We start from the raw sequence: 22,628 nt of genomic DNA, 5'->3' as shown, positions 1-22,628 counted from the left end.
GTTTAAGCAAATTTGATCTTAAAAGTAAAATGTTTGCAAATTGAGCAAAGTTGGTTTTAATATCAAAATAGGTGTGGTTTAAATATCAAAATAGGTGTGCAGAAACCCATCTTTCTGGCCGGAGTATAGCAAACTACACTCAAATTATAATTCTATTCCATTCATGTTTATTTATCCTATTTTAAATAAGCAGCCAATAACTGAAAAATATCACTACAAACATTAACCTTTATTACATTAAAACACAGCTGTTCAAATTTTAAATGCAGAAAATAAGTGCAATCAAAGCCATTTTGGTGAACATAATAACAAATGCAGTACTTTAAAGGTTCTGGAAGTTGGTTTCTAAGATATGGTTTAGTTTTGTGGGCAACAGACACACAAAATAATTAAAAATGATTTAAACAAATGTCAACAAATTTTTACTGCTGTACACACAAAAAGGCCACAACCATAAGAAACTTTGAACTTAAGTGTGTCACATACAAACAGGTCTTAATGTGCTAAAACCGAAGGCACAGGTTGTAGAAATGTACGCTACACTTCAAAATGGTGAAAAGTACCCCAGACAAAATGTTTCACATTTTGTTCTGTAGCATGAGGTCATACAGAGATTCCATTACATTTCTAAAAGGTTCTTGCTCTGGAACACATACATTTTTTCCTCCTTAGAAGTCCTTTGTCAAATCCTGTTCAGTTTAGTGACGATGAGTACTCTCAGAGTCTGATCAAAGGCACTACAGACACAGAGACCCATTTTGTCAGGGCTCCAGTCAAGGCTTGAAATAGGCTGCGTTGACAACGTCACATTCTGTAAAAGGCTAACCGAACCTGCTACTCCCATCTCATTTCCCTCTGAATCTTGCTTAGACCGCTGTGCAGGATACTCACTGGAAAATAGATCAAAAAAGGTATGTGAAAAGCCTGTTATAAGCACACACCACATGCTCTTTTTTATATCAATATTTCAACCAAAGAGTTCAGGGTCACTTACAATGGGTATCTTATGTTACCCTCACAACAATCCTGTAAGTTGGTTTAGGCTAAGATCGTGACTTGCCTAAGGTCACTTCATGCATCTCGCAAGTGACTCCTCAATCTGGTTTCTTCACATTCAAATCCAACTCCCAAAACTATATCCTACTGACATTGCGGGAGATGGGAGATATCACAAAGGAAATGCAGAAGATTCCAGAATTTTAATAATGCTAAGTTACAGTACATTCCTATGCACGTCTGTTCAGAAGTCCTACTGAATTCAATGGGGCATAATCCCAGGAAAGTGAATACTGCAGCCTTAGGCAAACCAAAGCTCAGAAGGATGTTAAACATCAAGGCCAGACATAGGCAAACTTGGCAGCTGTTTTGGGACTACAACTCCCATGATCCCTAGCTAACAGGACCAGTGGTCAGGGATGATGGGAACTGTAGTCCCAAAACATCTGGAGGGCCAAGTTTGCCTATGCCTGGTCAAGGCTGTGTCAATAAGCTCTCTGTTCTATAAAGCTGCTTGGTAAAATGTTAAAATACATAAATATGTGTGCTGAAATTTATTTATCAAGACGTGTATGCTACTTACAAAAAAACCTCTAGCTGGAGTAATTTTAAAAACAGCAATAAAGACAGACATTAAAAACAGAAGATGTATGCTATTCCTGAATTTTATTATATTCAGTATGTGCTCAATATAGCCATTTAAAAGAGCCATTTAAAGCCTCTTCTCTTGTCTGTCTCACCCAAGAGCAGAAGGAGATTGTGGTTCTGTTCAGAAGTTAGTTTTAAATGGCATCTGTACTGGAGCAAAGCACACTGCTGCTGGAGCAAGAAGGCTCATATAAACATCAAGCCAATTCACAGACTGGAAGAGCCTAGCAGCTCAGCAAAACTTCCTCCCTAATACTCTAGTTCTAACTAGCCACCCTTGAGTAAGGGAGAATGAAATTATGTCAGTTTATAGGAGCTAGGCAGAGAAGAAACAAAGGGCTTGAGCCATTGGACAGTGTGTTCCCTGTACAGACTTACAGGGAGACTAGAAACAAATCTGTGTTGGTTAAGTATTATTTCAGGGACTTGTTAGCATGAACATATTACAGGAGGACAGTCACTGTTAGGAACACTAGTAAGGAATCTATGGAACAAAGATCATATATTTTCATTTGGCCGAGGAATGTACAGCTGCGTTTCAACACAAAGTGATGGCAAAATTATTTAAGTTTCCTGCAACGTATATCCACTGCCAAATAAATGTTAGGTTGCAGATGTAAAGCTAAGCCACTTCTAATACCGTATTTTTCGCCCTATAGGGCGCACTATTTCCCCTCCAAAAAATAAAGGGGAAATGTGTGTGCGTCCTATGGGGCGAATGCAGGTTTCGCTGACCCCTCTCGCTCTCCAGGCTTCAGGAAGCTATCCGCAAGTCTTGCAAGCCCGGCGGGAGGTCCCGCAGGCTCGCAAGGATTGCGGGCTGCAGCCCAAAAGCTCGGGGGACAGCGGGGCAAGCCACTGCCGAACGGAGGCTAGAGAGGCTGTCCCTGAAGGCAGAAGAGGGAGACAGAGTGGTCCGTCTCCCTCTTCTAGCTTGGGGATGGCTGCGCAAACCGGGGGGGGATTTCCCCCCTTGATTTCCCCCCCCAAAAAAAAACTAGGTGCGTCCTATAGGGCGTAAAAAACGGTAATTCGGTCTTAACAGAAAGCTCTCCTACGACATGAAAGCTACCATCACCGTAACTGAATGTACAGAATTAGGGCTACTCAAACAAACCTGGTCCTGCTCCCCTGCACACACACACCCCACCCGGATGAACAGTAAATACTTACTATTTCCAAAGGTGAAGGTTTCCGGCTCCTCCACTAGTCACAAATATATCTCTGTTCTGTGGAAGATGCCGAACTTGCCACATGGTTGATTTGTGGGCCTAAACAAAGTTATTCAAAAATTGTACATACATTAGTCTAATCCAGTGATTTTCAACCCGTGTGCCATGGCACCCTGGTGTGCCTTGAATGATGGTCAGGGGTGCCACGGGCAACATTGGCCTCTGTCCCTCTTTCCTTCCTTCCCTCCTCTGATGCCCTCTCGCATCTCTGCCTCCCAAAGGCTTCTGTGACTGCTAGCTGCAGCCAGTGGCGTAGCGTGGGGGGTGCAGGGGGGGCCGGCTGCACCGGGCGCAACATCTGGAGGTTAGGGGGCACAAATCCACGGGTTAGGGAGCACAAATTCACGGGTTAGGCGGCGCAAATTACTTGCCTTGCCCCAGGTGCTGACAACCCACGCTACGCCACTGGTTGCAGCAGCCCTGGCAAATGGTGCTTCTGGGGCTGGCGAGGGGGTGCTTCCCAGGCCCCTGTGGGGCAGTGTGAGGAGGCACCTCCTTTGGGGCAGGGAGGGGCAGCTCAGACATTTGGCACCAGCTTGGCTGGAGGAGCTGCTGGAAGGAGGCATAGAAGGCACCATCCAACCGCACTCCAAACTTACGCCTTTTCTTTGCTCAAACATAACAATATAATAATAATAATAATTTTTTATTTATACCCCGCCCATCCGGCTAGGTTTCCCCAGCCACTCTGGGCGGCTTCCAACAAAACACTAAAATACAATAACCTATTAAACATTAAAAGCTTCCCTAAACAGGGCTGCCTTCAGATGTCTTCTAAAAGTTTGGTAGTTATTTTTCTCTTTGACATCGGGTGGGAGGGTGTTCCACAGGGCAGGCGCCACCACCGAGAAGGCCCTCTGCCTGGTCCCCTGTAACTTGGCTTCTCACAGCAAGGGAACCACCAGAAGGCCCTCATCCCACAATTTATTTCACAACATTTATATACGACTGGGGGGGCGGGGGGAGAGAGAACCTTTTCATAGAAGTTTACAAAAAAAAATCCCCACTGCAAAAAGTTAGTTGACTACTGTCATGGTATTGCCGGAGAACGCAGGGGAGGAGGAGGAGAGACAAGCAGAGGAAGGGGGGCAGGAAGTACCAGTGCAGGAAAGGAGGGGAAATCAGGAGGAGGGAAGGCTCTCAGATGCTGGAGCAGAGCCTCTGGCACTGACAGCGATGCAGTGCCGGTTCCATCTGCTCAGGAAAGGAGAGGGTTAAAGCGCCAGGGGCAGAGACATCAAATGAGAATGCCTCGCCTCTTCTGCTGGAAAAGGGGCGGACGTAAGTCACTTCGGGAATCTGACTCTCAAGATTCGGACGCATAATTATGTGCGCTGCTTGTACATATGTAAAATAAAGACTGTATCTATGTATCTCTGAGTGAGCAGAAGCTTTTCTTGCGGAGAGTATTCTCAAGCCATCACAACTACTGCCCCATAAGGGTGTTCAGGGGGGAAAGTCTTCCAGAGGTTTAGGGCCCCAGTCATAGTACTCTTATGAGCATCTGTTCCCACCTAAACCTTTTGCTTTGCCTCTTCCCCATGGCAAGAGTAGTGTATTTTCTGTCAGAACAATGAACAGCCTGTGTTTTATACCGTACCTTCTCTGAAACTGAAGCAAAACCTTTAGTTGGATGCTGAGTCCTCATGTCAAAAACATGAAACTTTCCTTCAAGTGATGTTGCTACCAATTTGTTCATGTTTATATCTTTCCTGTCAAATTCAAGACTGCACACCTAGAAGCATAAAGCAAGCAAGCATTAAGACTTCAGCAGAATTGCGGTGCAATCCTAACTGTATTTATTTAGAAGCAAGGCCCACTGAGAAAGAGCCCAAGATGGAAAGGAATGCAGGCCATTCCTATGTATATTTAGGTATGCCTAGAATCAAAGTGATGCTTCTGGGGTATAGTTATATATGCATGTTATTCATTCATTCATTCACTCATTTATATACAGTGGTGCCCCGCAATACGAATGCCTCGCAAGACGAAAAACTCGCTAGACGAAAGAGTTTTCTGTTTTTGAGGTGCTTCGTAAGACGAATTTCCCTATGGGCTTGCTTTGCAAGACGAAAATGTCTTGCGAGTTCTTGCGAGTTTTTTCCCTCCCCCCCCCTTTTTCTAAGCCGCTAAGCCGCTAATAGCGCTAATCCGCTAATGGCCGTGCTTCGCAAGACGAAAAAACGGCTAGAAGAAGAGACTCGCAGAACGAATTATTTTCGTCTTGCGAGGCACCACTGTATTGCCCTTCTGCCAAGGCACCAAAGGCAGCTTACAATTTTAAAGGACTAAAATAAATGATATAAAATGTAAAGTTGACCGGGGTGGGGTAGAGTGGGAAGACAGCCCAGCTGGAATAGACCCTGAGCAGCCAACCCAAACGACACAGTCTGTGGGATCCTGACCCGTTTCCAAGGGTCCTTCCCCAATTGCAACAATACAATCCGGGGTTATGGGCAACCACCTGCTAGCCTCCCTTACTCTGAAGTTTGGAATAGGGGAGAATATTCCTGAATCGTAGGGCAATTTAAGAAGCAGCCTCACAAGCCAGCACAATGCTAGGATGATGCCTGCCCCACGCCTTGAATTCCAACTGGAGACCAGGCTGGGGCTTATTTTCTTCTTTACCTTCTCAGGTGATTGGAGCACCACAGAAGCGTAGAGGCAGGCATAACAAGTCTTCAGCTCAAAATGAAAAGAGCGGGCCTTGCCGTTTTTTAGGTGTGATTCTGTGCCTTCCTTTCCTACCAGGAAGGGATTTTCACTGCGGTTACACTGAACTCTGGGTGTGTTCTGAGCACCTCCAGAGCCAGTATGGTGTAGTGGTTAAGAGCGGTAGTCTTGTAATCTGGGGAACTGGGTTCGCTTCCCCGCTCCTCCACATGCAGCTGCTGGGTGACCTTGGGCTAGTCACACTTCTGTGAAGTCTCTCAGCCCCACTCACCTCACAGAGTGTTTGTTGTGGGGGAGGAAGGGAAAGGAGAATGTTAGCCGCTTTGAGACTCCTGAAGGGGAGTGAAAGGCGGGATATCAAATCCAAACTCTTCTTCTTCTTCTTCTCCAAAATACCGTGCAACAGTAAAGAGAACCTCAAGCTGTTTCTCTAGCTACACAATTGGGGATTTTCTGACAGGGGGCAGCAAATACACTTGCCAAGGGAAGTGTAATTAGGGACCTTGGGAGCAATCCAAAAGCTTAGGCAAGCCTCGGGGGATTCCTGTTATAACAGCAGACCTTCATGATCAACTGTAATCTGGCTTTGAGACTACAAGAGTTTCAGAAGTGGTAGCTGCCAGGATGCTTATAGCAAAAAAAAAAAAAAAAAGGAAAGGGAGAAAAATTCCATCAATGAAAGAATGGCAAATTAAATTTTCGTGAATATATAAATCTGGCAAGACTCACAGCATTCATAAGGGGACAATCGGACCAGAAATTATTAAAAGAATGGGGATGTACTAAAGAGTACAGTGGTACCTCGGGTTGCATACGCTTCAGGTTATATACGCTTCAGGTTACAGACTCCGCTAACCCAGAAATAGTGCTTCAGGTTAAGAACTTTGCTTCAGGATGAGAACAGAAATTGTGCTCCGGCAGCGCAGCAGCAGCAGGAGGCCCCATTAGCTAAAGTGGTATTTCAGGTTAAGTACGGACCTCCGGAAGTAATTAAGTACTTAACCCGAGGTACCACTGTATATGAAAAAACATTGTTCTGGAATAAACATATCGGTATGTAATGAATGATGCTTTACAAGGTTGAAGAAAAAGAAAAATGGTGTAAAAAAAGTATAAAGATAGAAGTAATCTACATTAGACACAATTTAGGAGAGTAAAAGGAACAAAGGAAAAAAGTCAGTATGTGTTTATATATGTAATGACTAGATTAGAATGAAGATATGGTTTTATTTGTAGATGTGTGCTTTTTCTTTTGTTTTGTTTCCTTTTTTGTGTTCTGTTTTCCTTTCGTGTTTGTATAGTACAGTGGTACCTCTGGTAACATACTTAATTCGTTCTGGAGGTCCATTCTTAACCTGAAACTGTTCTTAACCTGAAGCACCACTTTAGCTAATGGGGCCTCCTGCTGCTGCCGTACCACCGCCGCATGATTTCTGTTCTCATCCTGAAGCAAAGTTCTTAACCCGAGGTACTATTTCTGGGTTAGCGGAGTCTGTAACCTGAAGTGTATATAACCTGAAGCGCATGTAACCCAAAGTACCACTGTATTATCTTGAATTCAATGTTTGTAATTTTTGTTATAATTTTGCATTGAAAATAAAATTATAAAAAAAGAGTTTCAGAAGTGGTTTGACATGTAGCAAGGGGGCTTGCCATTCCAGAACACAGGCCCAAGACCAACTGCGTGATTTTTAGGGGAAAGGAGGAAATCCCAGCCAACAGGACTGGGTACCCTGAACTCTGTATAGAACTGCACTTTTCATTTAGCGAAGTACTGTACTTTTCTGCCTATAATATGCCCCCATGTATAAGAAGCCCACCCCCCATTTTTGAGACTCAGTTTTAAGAAAATGAGGGGAGATGGACCAAAGTTGTTTAGCTTCTCCCCCCACGCAGCTGCGGGCAGGAAAAACTCCTTAGATTGTTTCGCACTCGCTGCAGCATCAGAGGAAGTTGCGCTCCCACCAACCGGCTGACTGGCAGACGTGTTGCTTCTCTACCACCTCCTCCTTGCCACTACCCGTGTATTGGACAACCCCAGTTTTTTGACATGAATTTTTAGTCAAAAAACCTCATCTAATACACGGGAAATACGGTATGTTTCTCATTCTCACTGTGTAGATTTTATTCCTCTAGATCCGTGCCTTGTAACAAAGGCATCCTTTCAATGTCATTTCAAAAGCCTGAACTACAAAGTATTGAGGACCAATGCAAACTTAGCAACTTGTATTGACTACTGTCATACAAAAAGTAATATTTTTTTGCCATACCCCCAAAAAAGTGCACAGAAAAAAATAACTAAATCTGCAGCTTAATTTTAATCGCACTAAGCATAATTCCCAGACTAGAAGTATCTGTATTGCAAAAAATATTTTTTTAAAAAGATGGACATTTAGACATATATTTGTGAAACATTACCCCATTCTTGATGTTGGTCTCCCACCGCAGTGTCATGTTCCTAAGGTCAAACAACTTGACATCCCCATTGTCATAGCCGGCACATACAACACGTTCCTCTTGATTGTAAGCATTACCTAGTTAGGAAAAAAAAGAGGCACTGCTTAAAAAATCATATGACCAACAATTTTTATAACAAGTCACATTTGTGCACCTATTCTGTTATAAAAGCATAATGCATTTCTGGTAGAAAACCAGTCCTGGAATGACAGGTTATTACTATTCAAGAAGAGATAAAGGCATTTAACAAAGGACAAGGGCAACAGCTGGAAAGATTTAGTGCAAGCTACTGTCTTTCTGTAGGGATGCGGGTGGCGCTGTGGGTTAAACCCCAGAGCCTAGGACTTGCTGGTCAGAGGGTCGGCGGTTCGAATCCCCACGATGGGGTGAGCTCCCGTTGCTCGGTCCCTGCTCCTGCCAACCTAGCAGTTCGAAAGCACGTCAAAGTGCAAGTAGATAAATAGGTAGCGCTCCAGCGGGAAGGTAAACGGCATTTCCGTGCGCTGCTCTGGTTCGCCAGAGGCAGCATAGTCATGCTGGCCACATGACCTGGAAGCTGTATGCTGGCTCCCTTGGCCAATAAAGCGAGATGAGTGCCGAAACCCCAGAGTTGGTCACAACTGGACCTAATGGTCAGGGGTCCCTTTACCTTTTACTGTCTTCCTGTATTGCTTAATTTATTTAAAATGTCAAAACTGCATTCTTGGAGACAGAAGCAATTGAAGTGGTGCTTCTGCCACAGAAAGCTAGAACCTGGAGAAGATCAAAGAGAAAAGGAAGCAGCTGAAAGCTATATTTCCAAAAGAAGCACTCTACAGACTCCATTTCATATAGAGTCATTTAAACTCCATGTTATGGTACAAAAGCGATGGGAGCAAAGACAAGTTCCATGATATATGTTTGTATGCCATCAAAAATCAACCAGCTCAAGAGAGACCTTACCAAACACAACTGTCCAGCAGTCTCTCTTGCTCTCTCCTTGGGCTGGTTCCATATTGGCAACTGGAGTGTCTTTTTGTCTTGGGTCCCACACCTTCACATTCCCTGCAAAAGTGGATAATGGATTATTATTTTACTGTTAAAATACCTGGTGGCGTTTATTCTATCACTTCGGCCCCAGCAACTTGCTTAATAAAACACTATTAATGTCTCCCTTACTCCTATTCATTTTTAATGTATTTTTTTTAAAAAATAGAAGAGTTTGTTTCAATGCTTTCACAATTTGATGGATGAGCTGTTTCATGCAATGAGCGGACTAACTGATAAATTAAAGAAGATGCAACTCAGCTAAAATACTAGCTTCCGTTTCCTGGAAGTTGTAATCTCCATTAAGAAGGCAGGCCTACTAATACCACACATTTTTATATGTAAATTATACAGATCTTTCGGCAATTGTCTTGCTTTATGTTCTTCTTTTTGTATCCTCATATATGCAGATATCAGTTTGCTACAGCCCTCTAATGACTTATGTGAAAACCCTGTTCTATGTGGGACTCAAAATAGAACATACAGCATATGTAGATCTGATTGCAGTACCCTTGTAACCATATCATATGGCAGCTGAGGAGGAACCTAGAATGGAAAAAGGCTGGCCAAGACTGCTGTTACCAAGTATATACTAGCTGGGCAGGGGGCGGGGAGGACAACTATGGATAAGCAGTGATAGACTGGACTAATCAGTAGGTGTAGTCTTATTAATTAGAGCTGTAAGAGCATCCTCTTCCAAGTCTTAAAAATCTGACAGATTTTTGTTTTTAGATTGCTGATTTGCTTTTTATCATATCCTGCTCATCCCACCCCGCAAAAAGGCCTGGTCCTCATCTGACATCCCTTTGAAACAGAATAATAGAAAAAGTATAGGCTTATCATTCAATAAGTTTTTACAAAAGCTCGACATGATTTAAGGGTGGGGAAATCAGAAAAAGACTCTTCTTATTTTCATTCTTTTTTACTCTCCTATTATACCTAAATAAACTTGATTTGCTCTGATTTGCTCAGCAAAACTTGATTTGCTCAGCAGGGCCTGGAAAGTACACAAGAAATGGACTTATTTAAAACTATCACTTACTAGTTTACAGAATAGCTAATGTGCCCAAGCATGCGTAAACACTGTAGTTGTAGAAATGCCCATGCTGATTTGCATCTCTGTAGACACCGTGGCATTTCTGCTTGCCCAATGAGATACAGCCATGCAGTGTTGCTCCAGCTGGTGTTCTTTTTTTAAAATAAAAAAACTACAACGCCAATGACCTATCCTAAGCTAATGTACTGCACCCTCTGGAGCACCTGATATCAGACAGGATTTAAATGGTCTGCGATTGCTGCCACTCACCTCCCTGGTCAGCCCCTGCTAGAGCAATATAACCTTCCACCATTTTTGCTGCACATAGGCACAGCTCAAAACATCATAGAATCATAGAGTTGGAAGAGACCACAAGGGCCATCGAGTCCAACCCCCTGCCAAGCAGGAAACACCATCAGAGCACTCCTGACATATGGTTGTCAAGCCTCTGCTTAAAGACCTCCAAAGAAGGAGACTCCACCACACTCCTTGGCAGCAAATTCCACTGTCGAACAGCTCTTACTGTCAGGAAGTTCTTCCTAATGTTTAGGTGGAATCTTCTTTCTTGTAGTTTGGATCCATTGCTCCGTGTCCGCTTCTCTGGAGCAGCAGAAAACAACCTTTCATCATGCGGTGTTACTTTAGAACTGCTGCAACTAACAGCTATTCACTAGTTCCCCATCCTACAAGCTGCTATGCTTGTAAAGTGATTCATAGGAGCTCGTAAGTGAACTCATAGAAAGCAAAAGGCCACATTAAATAAAACAAGTGCAAGTGAAGACCCATCAGAAAATGAACTGCTAGAAAGGTGGGGGCAGACAGGAAGTAGACGTTCATTCCTTTGTCCTCCCTCCACAAATTCAGGCACGTTCATGTTCTCTCACGTTTAGAGTGACAAACCAGTCTCCACTTGCATCTCACTCTCCCCTCCCCTTTCCAGTAAATGACAGAAGCATTGGCCTCCCCAACTTTCTCCACTGAGCAGCTCTGGATCGGTCAGGCAGGAGGACACAAGTCCAGGATGCTGCCCTTAATGTCAGACATCAGGTGACCACTCAGCCAATTCCAGTTCCCAGAAATATACTGGGACCTTGAGTTAGCAAGCCAGGGGCAATGCTCTTCTCAGCTGCTGGAGCTTAGAATCCAGTGGCCTCAAGAAAGTGCACATGTACAACCCTTGACCGTGCAACGCTTAGGAGATGCAAGATATTTTGATCTAGTAGGTTTTTTTTAAGCAAGAGTAGACCATCCCCCAAGCTTCTCAATCCTCTCACTTTCCCATTCTCAATATCCCTACATAGTTATCCTAGTGTGAAAAGACAATGTTTTAGAATTGCTTAGGTCTCAGAAACTATCTTATGGTAAAGACAGGTGACAGAATCCTGGGCACGTTTACTTGTAAGTTCCGCTGTGTTAATCAGGCTTACTCACAGGAAAGCATGCCAATCTCCACTGGGAGTAAGCCCCATTCAGCTGAGCAGTACTTACTTCTGAGTAGATGGAAACACCCTTTAAATTTAGATAACAGGACTAAATTAGTTCATAACACTAACATGTGAAGACAGAAGAATGGTAATCAATGGAAGCTATTAACTGGATTTATCCTAACCCACTTCGCTTTTCCTTCTAACCAGTGACACTGCAGTAGATCTAACTCACCATCCCGACTTCCCGTCACAATTTCTGGCGCTCCTTCTCCAATTCCTAAGCCACCAACGCCATCAATACTATTGATTATTTCTTTATGTCCCTTCACAGAGTACACTGGGATTTCTGGAACTTCCAAATTCCTAAACACCAGAAAGGAACAATTATTTTTTTACGATTTGCAAGGGGAAAGCCATGTCAGTCTGTTGCAGGGGGGGGGGGGAGCTAAGAGTCTTACAGCAACTTACAGACGAATACAACTAACATGTCATAAGCTGGTGCACCTGAGGAACTGGACTTTAATCCATGAAAGCTTATGGCATAATTAGTTTGTGTTCTTTAATGGTTCTCAATAAATTGAATTAGGGATATTTTATACCACAATGGCTAAAGCAAACTATTCTCAATTCAGTTTCAAACAGCAGCGATAATTAAAATGGTATGCAAAAATTTGTGAAATTTCTGATGCAAAAACCAAAAGTGGTTTTAGGAGTAACAACCCATTAATCAAAATCTGAACCTGCTCAAGCCTTAAGAAGCAACATTTTTTTATCATTGGTATTTGTTACAATGACAAATTTGATGCAAACATTTTTTTAACTGTGTTCTTTCCTTTCCCACCAAAAACTGATGGAATTCCAAAGATTCAAGAAACACCTTCACAATCCAAACTACAAAAATTCAAGGCTACAATTCAATTTTTTGATTGGTATGCTGAGCCTGCAAAGGCCCAGTTCACATGCAGTGCTAAGCCAAATCATAGCTTAGTGCAAATAAGCAAATTTGCGGGTTCCTGGAGGATTCCCCCCCCCCAGTCCTGTTGCTGCTGTGCTATCTGATACTAAATGTTTTCGCTTAGTACTACATGAGAACCGGTTTAAATAGTAAGAGCTAGTAAAAACGTAAAAGATAGAAAGAAAAAGAAATGGGAGAATGGAGGTTGAAATATGTCCCTTTAACTTTTTTATAGCTTTATCATAAGATTGGGTGAAATCCTAAGGGGGGAGCGGGAATTCAAAAGCAAATAACTTTTGCCTGAGTATTAGCTGCTGACATCTAGGAACACTGGAAGTTTTCTAAATCATTCAAGAAAGGGACATCAAGAACCAGAAGGTTGCAAAATGTGCCACTTGGGTTGTGAGTTCAATAGTAATCTTTCCATATTTGCAAATCCTGTTCTTTTTAGGGTCTTTCTTTTTCCCTTAAGATCTACTTTTTCTTTTAGCATCTCGGCACTGTGCTTCTTTCTAGCTAGTCAATGCTACTATCATTCAACAACCCGCATACACCCTCTGCTTATCAGGGCAAACGAAGAAAATGCAAAATACTCTTATTTAATGTAGTTAATACATGTATTAGGAGAACTGGTGCAGGAAACAAAAGCAAGTTGTTAACAAGGTATACAGATTCATGGATTTCCCTGTCTGGTGAAACCATAATAATAATAATAATAAATTTTATTTATATCCCGCCCTCTCCGGCCGAAGCCGGGCTCAGGGCAGCTAACAACACTAAAACAGTGCAACGTTATAAAAACATTATAAAAATTAATTAAAATCAAAATTGATGGCAACCATAAACTAAAGTTTTGTAAAGATTGCCAAGGAGAGAGTCAGGCTGCGCCCTGACCAAAGGCCTGGTGGAACGGCTCTGTCTTGTAGGCCCTGCGGAAAGATGTCAAGTCCTGCAGGGCCCTTGTCTCTTGTGACAGAGTGTTCCATCAGATTGGAGCCGCAGCCGAAAAAAGCCCTGGCTCTAGTTGAGGCCAGCCTAACCTCTCTGTGGCCTGGGACCTTCAAGATATTTTTATTTGAATACATTTTTTATTTGAAAACCATGATTAATAAGGGTCAAAAGGTAAGCATGCAGAAAGCTCCCCACCCCCCAAAAAGACAACAACAACCAAGTGCCATTATCTTTGGCGGTTTTTCACCTGTAAAGGGAATATTTCAAAAAGACTATGAAATTTATAAAACAATAGCATCTAAAAACACTACCTAAATATGCTCACTGATATTTAAAAATTAAAATAGTAGTCTATGATTGCATATTACAAACTGCTTTGGAAAGTCACAAAACCATGCAGACAGAGGTGGCATAATTAGGTAACTAAAATTTCTATATAACTGAATTAGGTTACAACTGCCTAAAACCTTTGTGATCCTAAACTAAGATGACTTAAATAAAGTGACAAATTTGAATTAGCTGAGAACAAAAGAATAGGTGAAGTGTGAAATGGAGCTTTAAACAGTATTAACCAGCAAAAATGTTCTTACCATATGTTTAAATTTCCACCAAAATCTCCTGTAGCTAGGTACCTTTGTTGCAGAGAAGAAGCACCAAAGGTTCCACATTTAACAGGCTTTGATTTTTCAATCTGGAAAGGAAAAAAATACTAGGAGGAAGGCTTAATAATTTTACATTTATTATCTTGTCCAATCTAACAGACTGGTTCTGTTAATATTAAGTGCTGATAAAAAAGTAAACGTCAAAAGTCAGTTTCTCTTGTTTGAAGTTACTGCTGGTAGGTTTTAGCAAAATTCAAATATGCACCATGAAATATTGATATTAACAGACAAGTCACACATTTTAATCTGATTTCTGGTTATGAAATTGCATTTGTCTAAGTGAATATGGGAGAGATTTGTCATTAATAAGTCTATTTTAAGTCGCTGTGGCTGCAATCCCATACACATTTGCCTAGGAGTAAATTCCACTTGAATTCAGTTGGACTCATTCTTGGATCGGCATCCATAGACTAAGCTGTCATTCTTCTTTCCAATTCATTTCAGAGATGTCCATAGTTAGTAAACCTAGCAACTGCTGATAGTTTGCAAACATAAAAGTAGATTGCAACTTACGTATTATTTTCTCCCTCCCCTTTTCATATTTTTTAAATTGGCAAATATCAGAACTAGTATTATTTATATACCACATGTTTTGGGGATAGGATTGCGTAACTAAAATCAGATTATAAAAAAATTATGAGCTGTATCCACTTATGTCATCCTTCCAGCACAAAGAGTTCTGCCTGCGCAATGGGATTCCTCTCCGCCTCCTTTCTCCATGCAGCCCCACTCCCACCCCCACCTGCTTCAAAGGAGTGGGCATAACAATAGATGTGGGGTGCAGGGAAGGAGAAAGAGAGATTAAGTTCTGTTGTTCAGGTGGAAATCCTTGCACAAACAGGAAAAAATTGCTGGATGCTTTAAACAAGTGTTGTAAATAGGCTGCTAGTCACTGGGAACAACGCTAAAATAAAACAACTTCATTCTCTGAATGGTAGAAAGCAGTAAGAGTAGTTGTTCATTGAGAAGACCTCATGATTGATTTTCCATAACTGGCCCGCCAATCTATCGGACGAAAAGACTCTCACTCCTCAATACTTTATCTACAATCTACTCCTCAATGCATAAGGCAGCCAACATTGTGTTCTCCTACATTGCTATAGCTACAGCAACAAAAGTTGTGTAGGAAGCAAAGGGCTGTGTAGACAAGCAAAGCTAATGGTTATCACCATGGTGATCAGCATGGTTTTCCCCATCATTATTGGTTTCTAAACAGTGCTTGATTACTGAACGTTAGTTTGCCAAATGCTGAGTAAAACAAACATTACATTGCTTCATTTTATCCATGCCAATCCATACATGATTCTCTTATTATTTGATCCTGTTTTGGGATATGCTTAGAGTTCACTATCAATCTTCGTAATTAAAAGTTGAAACTGAAATTAGTTATCACCTTGAAGTGAACTGTAAGCATATCCTAAAACAGGATCAAATAATAAAGAGAATCATGTATGGACTGGAATGGATAAAATGAAGCAATGTAATGTTTGTTTAATATTTACACTTCTTCACCCATCTCTAAATGTGTCTCTATTTATTATTATTTTGTATTAATATATTTTTATATATCCTGTCTTTTTGCCCAACAGGGACTCAAGGCAGCGTTATGTAAGAATGTAAGCTATGAGCCCAATTCAAATATCATCCTAGTCACAAACTTACTTAGCTGACCCAAGGCACCTCAATCACTGAATACAATTAGATTACTACTTACAATGGCCCAGAATGAACAATGAGTGAACAATGGTGACCAAATATATTAGCCATATAAAGCTGGGGTCAGCAAACTTTTTCAGCAGGGGGCCGGTCCACTGTGGGGGACCGCACTATATTTTGAAAAAAATGAAGACATTCCTATGCCCCACAAATAACCCAGAGATGCATTTTAAATAAAAAGACACATTCTACTCATGTAAAAACATGCTGAACACGCATCTGGTCCCTGGGCCTACCTCTGCTATACAGTGGTACCTCTGGTTATTCGTTTCGGAGGTCCGTTCTTAACCTGAAACTGTTCTTAACCTGAAGCACCACTTTAGCTAATGGGGCCTCCTGCTGCCCCCACACTGCCAGAGCACGATTTCTATTCTCATCCTGAAGCAAAGTTCTTAACCCGAGGTAATATTTCCAGGTTAACGGAGTCTGTAACCTGAAGCGTATGTAACCTGAAGCATATGTAACCCCAGGTACCACTGTATACCCTTTTAATTGGGTTGTGGGACGGGGGAGGGGATTATCAGTTTGTTTTTGTTCTTATTTTTATTACATATTTTGTATTTATATACATACATATATATATATATATAAATATATACATATATATGTATATATTTATATATACATATACATATATTCATATATATATATATACGTATATACACACACACACACACACACACATAGTATGTGTAGGTTGTCAACTGCCCTGTGAACTACAAATGAGGGTGTAAAAATTGAACAATTATTGTGAATAATAATAATTTATTAAATTTCACCTGTAGTTCTCAGGGCATAGTTCTCACAACGTGGGAGACGAGCACGATTAGAGTTGGATTTTTTTATTATTATTATTATTATTATTATTATGGCAGCCCATTCCACTCTGACCGCGCTCCTCCCTCCCATTCTTCGTTCCCCTTCCCTCCCCTGAGCAAACACGAGGCGGACCAAATTCCTCAGCAGCAGCAGCGGGCGAAAGGCAGCGGGAGCCCGCGCTCCGCCCGCCCGCCCCGCCGTCCCTCACTCACTTCGCGGAGCAGGTGGAGGCGGCCGCCTTGCAGCTCGTAGAGCTGGACGACGCCGCTGCCCCGCGGGAAGCTGCCCAGGCAGACGAGGCGGGCGCTGCTGGGCACCCACTTGCACTCGAAGGCCGTGTAGTTCAGGCTCTGCTGCGCGTGCGCGATGATCTGCGGCTTCTCCAGGGGGCCTCCCGGAGACGACATGGCGGCGGCCGCAGCGGCTCCCCGTTCAAAGCCGACGCGGCTTCGGCTGCCCCAACAACGGCCACATCCGGGCTACCGGGAGGAAGCGGGCGCAGCGCGGAAGCACGCAGCGGGCGCAGCGCTGGACTCCCCGCCGCTCCTCATTGGCCAATAAAGGTTCGGTCAGCGGCAGGGGGACTCCAACTCCCGTCGGCCCCCGGGGCAGCGCGGCCTATTCACCTGAAGGGCCGCAGCATCATAGAAAGTTAAAGGGAAAGCTGCATGTGTTAGAATCATCCAGTTATAGAGTCATCAATGCAGGAATCTCAACCAAAGCATCCTTGACAGGTGGACCTCGTTCCCCTGCTTTGAAAATCTCCAAGGAAAGAGAATCCAACATCTTCTTCCCCCAATTTTTTTTTATTCTTAATTTTCACAACATTATAAACACAAACAGACAAACATAAATCATAACCTTATTAAAAATTACACTTATTAACATTATTAAGTGACTTCCTCGCTTCCCCTTGGTTGAATTACATTGCATGTCCTTTGAACGGTTTTCCAAATCATAGCTCTTAAAATAATTTAACTTAAACATTAACATCCTTAGATCTTCACATTATGAAATTAAACCTATTAATTCATCACTTAACTTGAATAAAATCCTAAGCCAATTAAGTATCTGCAAGCTGTTTTCAGTTAGTTTAACTTAACATGTTTAACTAAATAGTCATTAAATTTGATCCAATCTTCCTGATACTCCTCCTCCTTCTGGTCGCGGACTCTTCCGGTTAGGTCAGCTAGCTCCGAAAAATCCATCATTTTCATCTGCCATTCTATCGTTGGTAATTCTTGGGTTTTCCACTTTTTAGCTAACAAAATACGAGCCGCAGTTGTGGCATACAAAAATAATTTTACATCTTTCTTGGGCAATTCCAAACCTGTTATTCCAAGAAGAAAGGCCTCTGGTTTCTTTATAAATGTATATTTCAACATTTTTTTCAATTCGTTATATATCTTTTCCCAGAAGTCTTTCACCTTGAGGCAGGTCCACCACATATGATAAAATGTTCCTTCCTTTTCTTTACATTTCCAACATCGCAATTATGATATATCTTTCCTAATTTTACAGGAGTCAAATACCATCTGTACATCATTTTCATTATATTTTCCTTTAACACAGTACATGCGGTGAACCTGACCCCTTTCGAGAATCCACCTTCTTCTGAGGCAGTTCCATTGCACTGTCAAACGGCTCTTGCCGTCAGAAGGTTCTTTCTGATGTGAAGTTGGAATCTCCTTTCTTGTAATTTGAAGCCATTGGTTCGAGTCCTAGCCTCCATGTGACAGCTCTAGAGATATTTGAAGATGGCTATCATATCTCCTCTCAGCCTCCTCTTTTCCAGGCTAAACATACCCAGCTCCTTCAAGCGCTCCTCATAAAGCTTGGTTTCCAGACCCTTGATCACCTTGGTTGCCCTCCTGCGCACATGTTCCAGCTTGTCAACATCCTTCTTAAACAGTGGTGCTCAGAACTGGACACAGTATTCCAGGTGGGGTCTGACCAAGACAGAATAGTGTGGTACTATTACTTCCCTTGACCTGGACACTTTGCTTCTGTCGATGCAGCCTAGAATAGCATTAGCTTTTTTTGCTGCTGCATCACACTGTTGACTCCTGTTGAACTTGTTAAACCCCACTATACTTTTCACATGTGCCACCATTAAACCAGGTGTCCCTATCTTATACAGTGGTACCTCGGGTTACATATGCTTCAGGTTACAGGTTAAATGAATTAAGTACTTAACCTGAGGTACCACTGTATACTGAATGAGGTAACGGTTAGGTGGATTTGTAGCTGGTTGACTGACTGAACCCAAAGAATGGTCAGTAATGGTGTGTCATAATCCGGGGGGCAGGGGGCGGGGAGTGACAAGCTCATCCAATTTGAAGATGACACTAAACTGGGAGAGGTAGCTAATGCTGCAGAAGACAGAATCTGGATTCAAAATGAACTTTACAGATTAGAGAGCTGGGCTCAAACTAACAAAATTAATTGAAACAAATGTAAAGTTCTGCACTTAGTCTGGAAGAACCAGACGCACAAATACGAACCAATCAATCAATCAATCAATCTTTATTACGGTTCAGAGACCCGACAAAACAAATACGGTGGTACTTAATTCATTAAGAACTTAATTCGTTCTGGAGGTCTGTTATTAACCTGAAACTGTTCTTGACCTGAAGCACCACTTTAGCTAATGGGGCCTCCTGCTGCCGCTGCGCCGTCGCTGCACGATTTCTGTTCTCATCCTGAAGCAAAGTTCTTAACCCGAGGTACTATTTCTGGGTTAGCAGAGTCTGTAACCTGAAGCGTATGTAACCTGAAGCGTATGTAACCCGAGGTACCACTGTATATACCCGCTTTTAGATCGGTGTAGACATTGGATGTACCGATCTAAAAGCGGGTATATACAGTGGTACCTCGGGTTACATACGCTTCAGGTTACATACGCTTCAGGTTACAGACTCTGCTAACCCAGAAATAGTACCTCGGGTTAAGAACTTTGCTTCAGGATGAGAACAGAAATCGTGCAGCGACGGCGCAGCGGCAGCAGGAGGCCCCATTAGCTAAAGTGGTGCTTCAGGTCAAGAACAGTTTCAGGTTAATAACAGACCTCCAGAACGAATTAAGTTCTTAATGAAGTGTAGGTGTAGACATTGGATGTACCCCTTCATGGATCACTGCCTTGCCGTGGCGAAGGGGCTTGAAGAACTCAGAGAAGCTATGAACTATGCCGAGCAGGGCACCCAAGATGAACAGGTCATAGTGGAGAGTTTTGACCAAACGTGATCCACCTGGAGGAGGAACCGGCAAGCCACTCCAGTATCCCTGCCAATAAAACTCCATGGACAAAGACAACAGGCATATAAAAGATATGACGCTGGAAGATGAGCCCCTCAGGTCGGAAGGCGTCCAACATGCTACTGGGGAAGAGCGGAGGGCAAGTACAAGTAGATCCAGAGCTGATGAAGCGGCTGGGCCAAAGCCGAAAGGACGCTCAGTTGCGGATATGCCTGGAAGCGAAAGGAAAGTCCAATGCTGTAAAGAAAAATATTGCATAGGAACCTGGAATGTAAGAACCATGAACCTGGGTAAGTTGGAGGTGGTCAAAAATGAGATGGCGAGAATAAATATTGACATCCTGGGCATCAGTGAACTAAAATGGACGGGAATGGGTGAATTCAGTTCGGATGACCATCATATCTACTACTGTGGGCAAGAAACCCGTAAAAGAAATGGAGTGGCCCTCATAGTCAACAAAAGAGTGGCGAAAGCTGTACTGGGATGCAATCTCAAAAATGATAGAATGATCTCGATACGAATCCAAGGCAGACCTTTTAACATCACAGTAATCCAAGTTTATGCACCAACTACTTGTGCTGAAGAAACTGAAATTGACCAATTCTATGAAGACTTACAAGACCTTATAGAAGTGACACCAAAGAAGGATGTTCTTCTCATTATAGGGGATTGGAATGCTAAAGTAGGGAGTCAAGAGATAAAAGGAACAACTGGCAAGTTTGGCCTTGGAGATCAAAACGAAGCAGGGCAAAGGCTAATAGAGTTCTGTCAAGAGAACAAGCTGGTCATCACAAACACACTTTTCCAACAACACAAGAGACGACTCTACACATGGACATCACCAGATGGGCAGCATCGAAATCAGATTGATTATATTCTCTGCAGCCAAAGATGGAGAAGCTCTATACAGTCAGCAAAAACAAGACCTGGAGCTGACTGTGGCTCAGATCATCAGCTTCTTATAGCAAAATTCAAGCTTAAACTGAAGAAAGTAGGAAAAACCACTGGGCCGGTAAGATACAATCTAAGTCAAATCCCTTATGAATACACAGTGGAAGTGAGGAACAGGTTTAAGGATTTAGATTTGGTGGACAGAATGCCTGAAGAACTATGGATGGAGGCTCGTAACATTATACAGGAGGCAGCAACGAAAACCATCCCAATGAAAAGGAAATGCAAGAAAGCAAAGTGGCTGTCCAATGAGGCCTTACAAATAACGGGGGAGAGAAGGCAAGCAAAATGCGAGGGAGATGGTGAAAGATACAGGAAATTGAATGCAGATTTCCAAAGAATAGCAAGGAGAGACAAGAAGACCTTCTTAAACGAGCAGTGCAAAGAAATAGAGGAAAGCAATAGAATGGGAAGAACCAGAGATCTGTTCAAGAAAATTGGAGATATGAAAGGAACATTTCGTACAAAGATTTCCATAATAAAGGACAAAAGTGGAAAGGACCTAACAGAAGCAGAAGACATCAAGAAGAGGTGGCAAGAATACACAGAGGAATTATACCAGAAAGAAATGGATGTCTCGTATACCACAGGTAGTGTGGTTGCTGACCTTGAGCCAGACATCCTGGAAAGTGAAGTCAAATGGGCCTTAGAAAGCACTGCAAATAACAAGGCCAGTGGAAGTGATGGTATTCCAGCTGAACTATTTAAAATTTTAAAAGATGATGCTGTTAAGGTGCTACACTCAATATGCCAGCAAGTTTGGAAAACTCAGCAGTGGCCAGAAGATTGGAGAAGATCAGTCTACATCCCAATCCCAAAGAAGGGCAGTGCCAAAGAATGCTCCAACTACCGCACAATTGCACTCATTTCACACGCTAGCAAGGTTATGCTTAAAATTCTACAAGGAAGGCTCAAGCAGTATGTGGACCGAGAACTCCCAGAAGTGCAAGCTGGATTTAGAAGAGGCAGAGGAACCAGAGACCAAATTGCAAACATGCGCTGGATTATGGAGAAAGCTAGAGAGTTCCAGAAAGACATCTAATTCTGCTTCATTGACTATGCAAAAGCCTTTGACTGTGTCGACCACGGCAAACTATGGCAAGTTCTTAAAGAAATGGGAGTGCCAGATCACCTCATCTGTCTCCTGAGAAATCTCTATGTGGGACAAGAAGCTACAGTTAGAACTGGATATGGAACAACTGATTGGTTCAAAATTGGGAAAGGAGTACGACAAGGCTGTATTTTGTCTCCCTGCTTATTTAACTTATATGCAGAATTCATCATGCGAAAGGCTGGGCTGGATGAATCCCAAGCCGGAATTAAGATTGCCGGAAGAAATATCAACAACCTCAGATATGCAGATGACACAACCTTGATGGCAGAAAGTGAGGAGGAATTAAAGAACCTTTTAATGAGGGTGAAAGAGGAGAGCGCAAAATATGGTCTGAAGCTCAACATCAAAAAAACGAAGATCATGGCCACTGGTCCCATCACCTCCTGGCAAATAGAAGGGGAAGAAATGGAGGTAGTGAGAGATTTTACTTTCTTGGGCTCCATGATCACTGCAGATGGTGACAGCAGCCACGAAATTAAAAGACGCCTGCTTCTTGGGAGAAAAGCAATGACAGGCCTAGACAGCATCTTGAGAAGTAGAGACATCACCTTGCCAACAAAGGTTCGTATAGTTAAAGCTATGGTTTTCCCAGTAGTGATGTATGGAAGTGAGAGCTGGACCATAAAGAAGGCTGATCGCCGAAGAATTGATGCTTTTGAATTATGGTGCTGGAGGAGACTCTTGAGAGTCCCATGGACTGCAAGAAGATC

At 42.5% G+C, this 22,628-nt stretch overlaps 1 protein-coding gene and 1 long non-coding RNA gene across 2 annotated transcripts in view; one reads left to right on the top strand and one right to left on the bottom strand.

Annotated features, from left to right (window-relative positions):
• The window catches only part of LOC309367356, a 124,851-nt gene that overhangs the window by 89,786 nt on the left and 12,437 nt on the right, over positions 1-22,628 (top strand). The gene's annotated exons all lie outside the window — the stretch shown is intronic.
• On the bottom strand, positions 209-17,086 carry DNAAF10 (dynein axonemal assembly factor 10). Its single transcript, XM_081906487.1, has 8 exons — positions 16,811-17,086; positions 13,992-14,092; positions 11,728-11,858; positions 8,949-9,050; positions 7,968-8,083; positions 4,477-4,611; positions 2,818-2,915; positions 209-890 (listed from the first exon to the last, which is right to left on the bottom strand). The coding sequence occupies exons 1-8, from the start codon at positions 17,003-17,005 to the stop codon at positions 683-685; spliced, it is 1,086 nt and encodes a 361-aa protein (XP_081762613.1). The 5' UTR covers positions 17,006-17,086; the 3' UTR covers positions 209-682.

The sequence above is a fragment of the Podarcis melisellensis genome (assembly GCF_964234715.1).
Source record: "Podarcis melisellensis genome assembly, chromosome: 3".
NCBI classification, from domain to species: Eukaryota; Metazoa; Chordata; class Lepidosauria; order Squamata; family Lacertidae; genus Podarcis; species Podarcis melisellensis.
Note: the sequence above shows the minus strand (reverse complement) of the source record. Positions and strands in the feature narration are given on the sequence as shown.

Bases quoted from the DNA above. Each gene is read 5' to 3' on its own strand.
- DNAAF10 (XM_081906487.1), bottom strand. From the start codon at position 17,005: ATGTCGTCTCCGGGAGGCCCCCTGGAGAAGCCGCAGATCATCGCGCAC. The intron at 2,916-4,476 runs GTACGGTATAAA...AACTTTGTTTAG, and splicing joins TTGCTTCAGTTTCAGAGAAG to GCCCACAAATCAACCATGTG. The intron at 891-2,817 runs GTAAGTATTTAC...TCTATTTTCCAG, and splicing joins AACCTTCACCTTTGGAAATA to TGAGTATCCTGCACAGCGGT.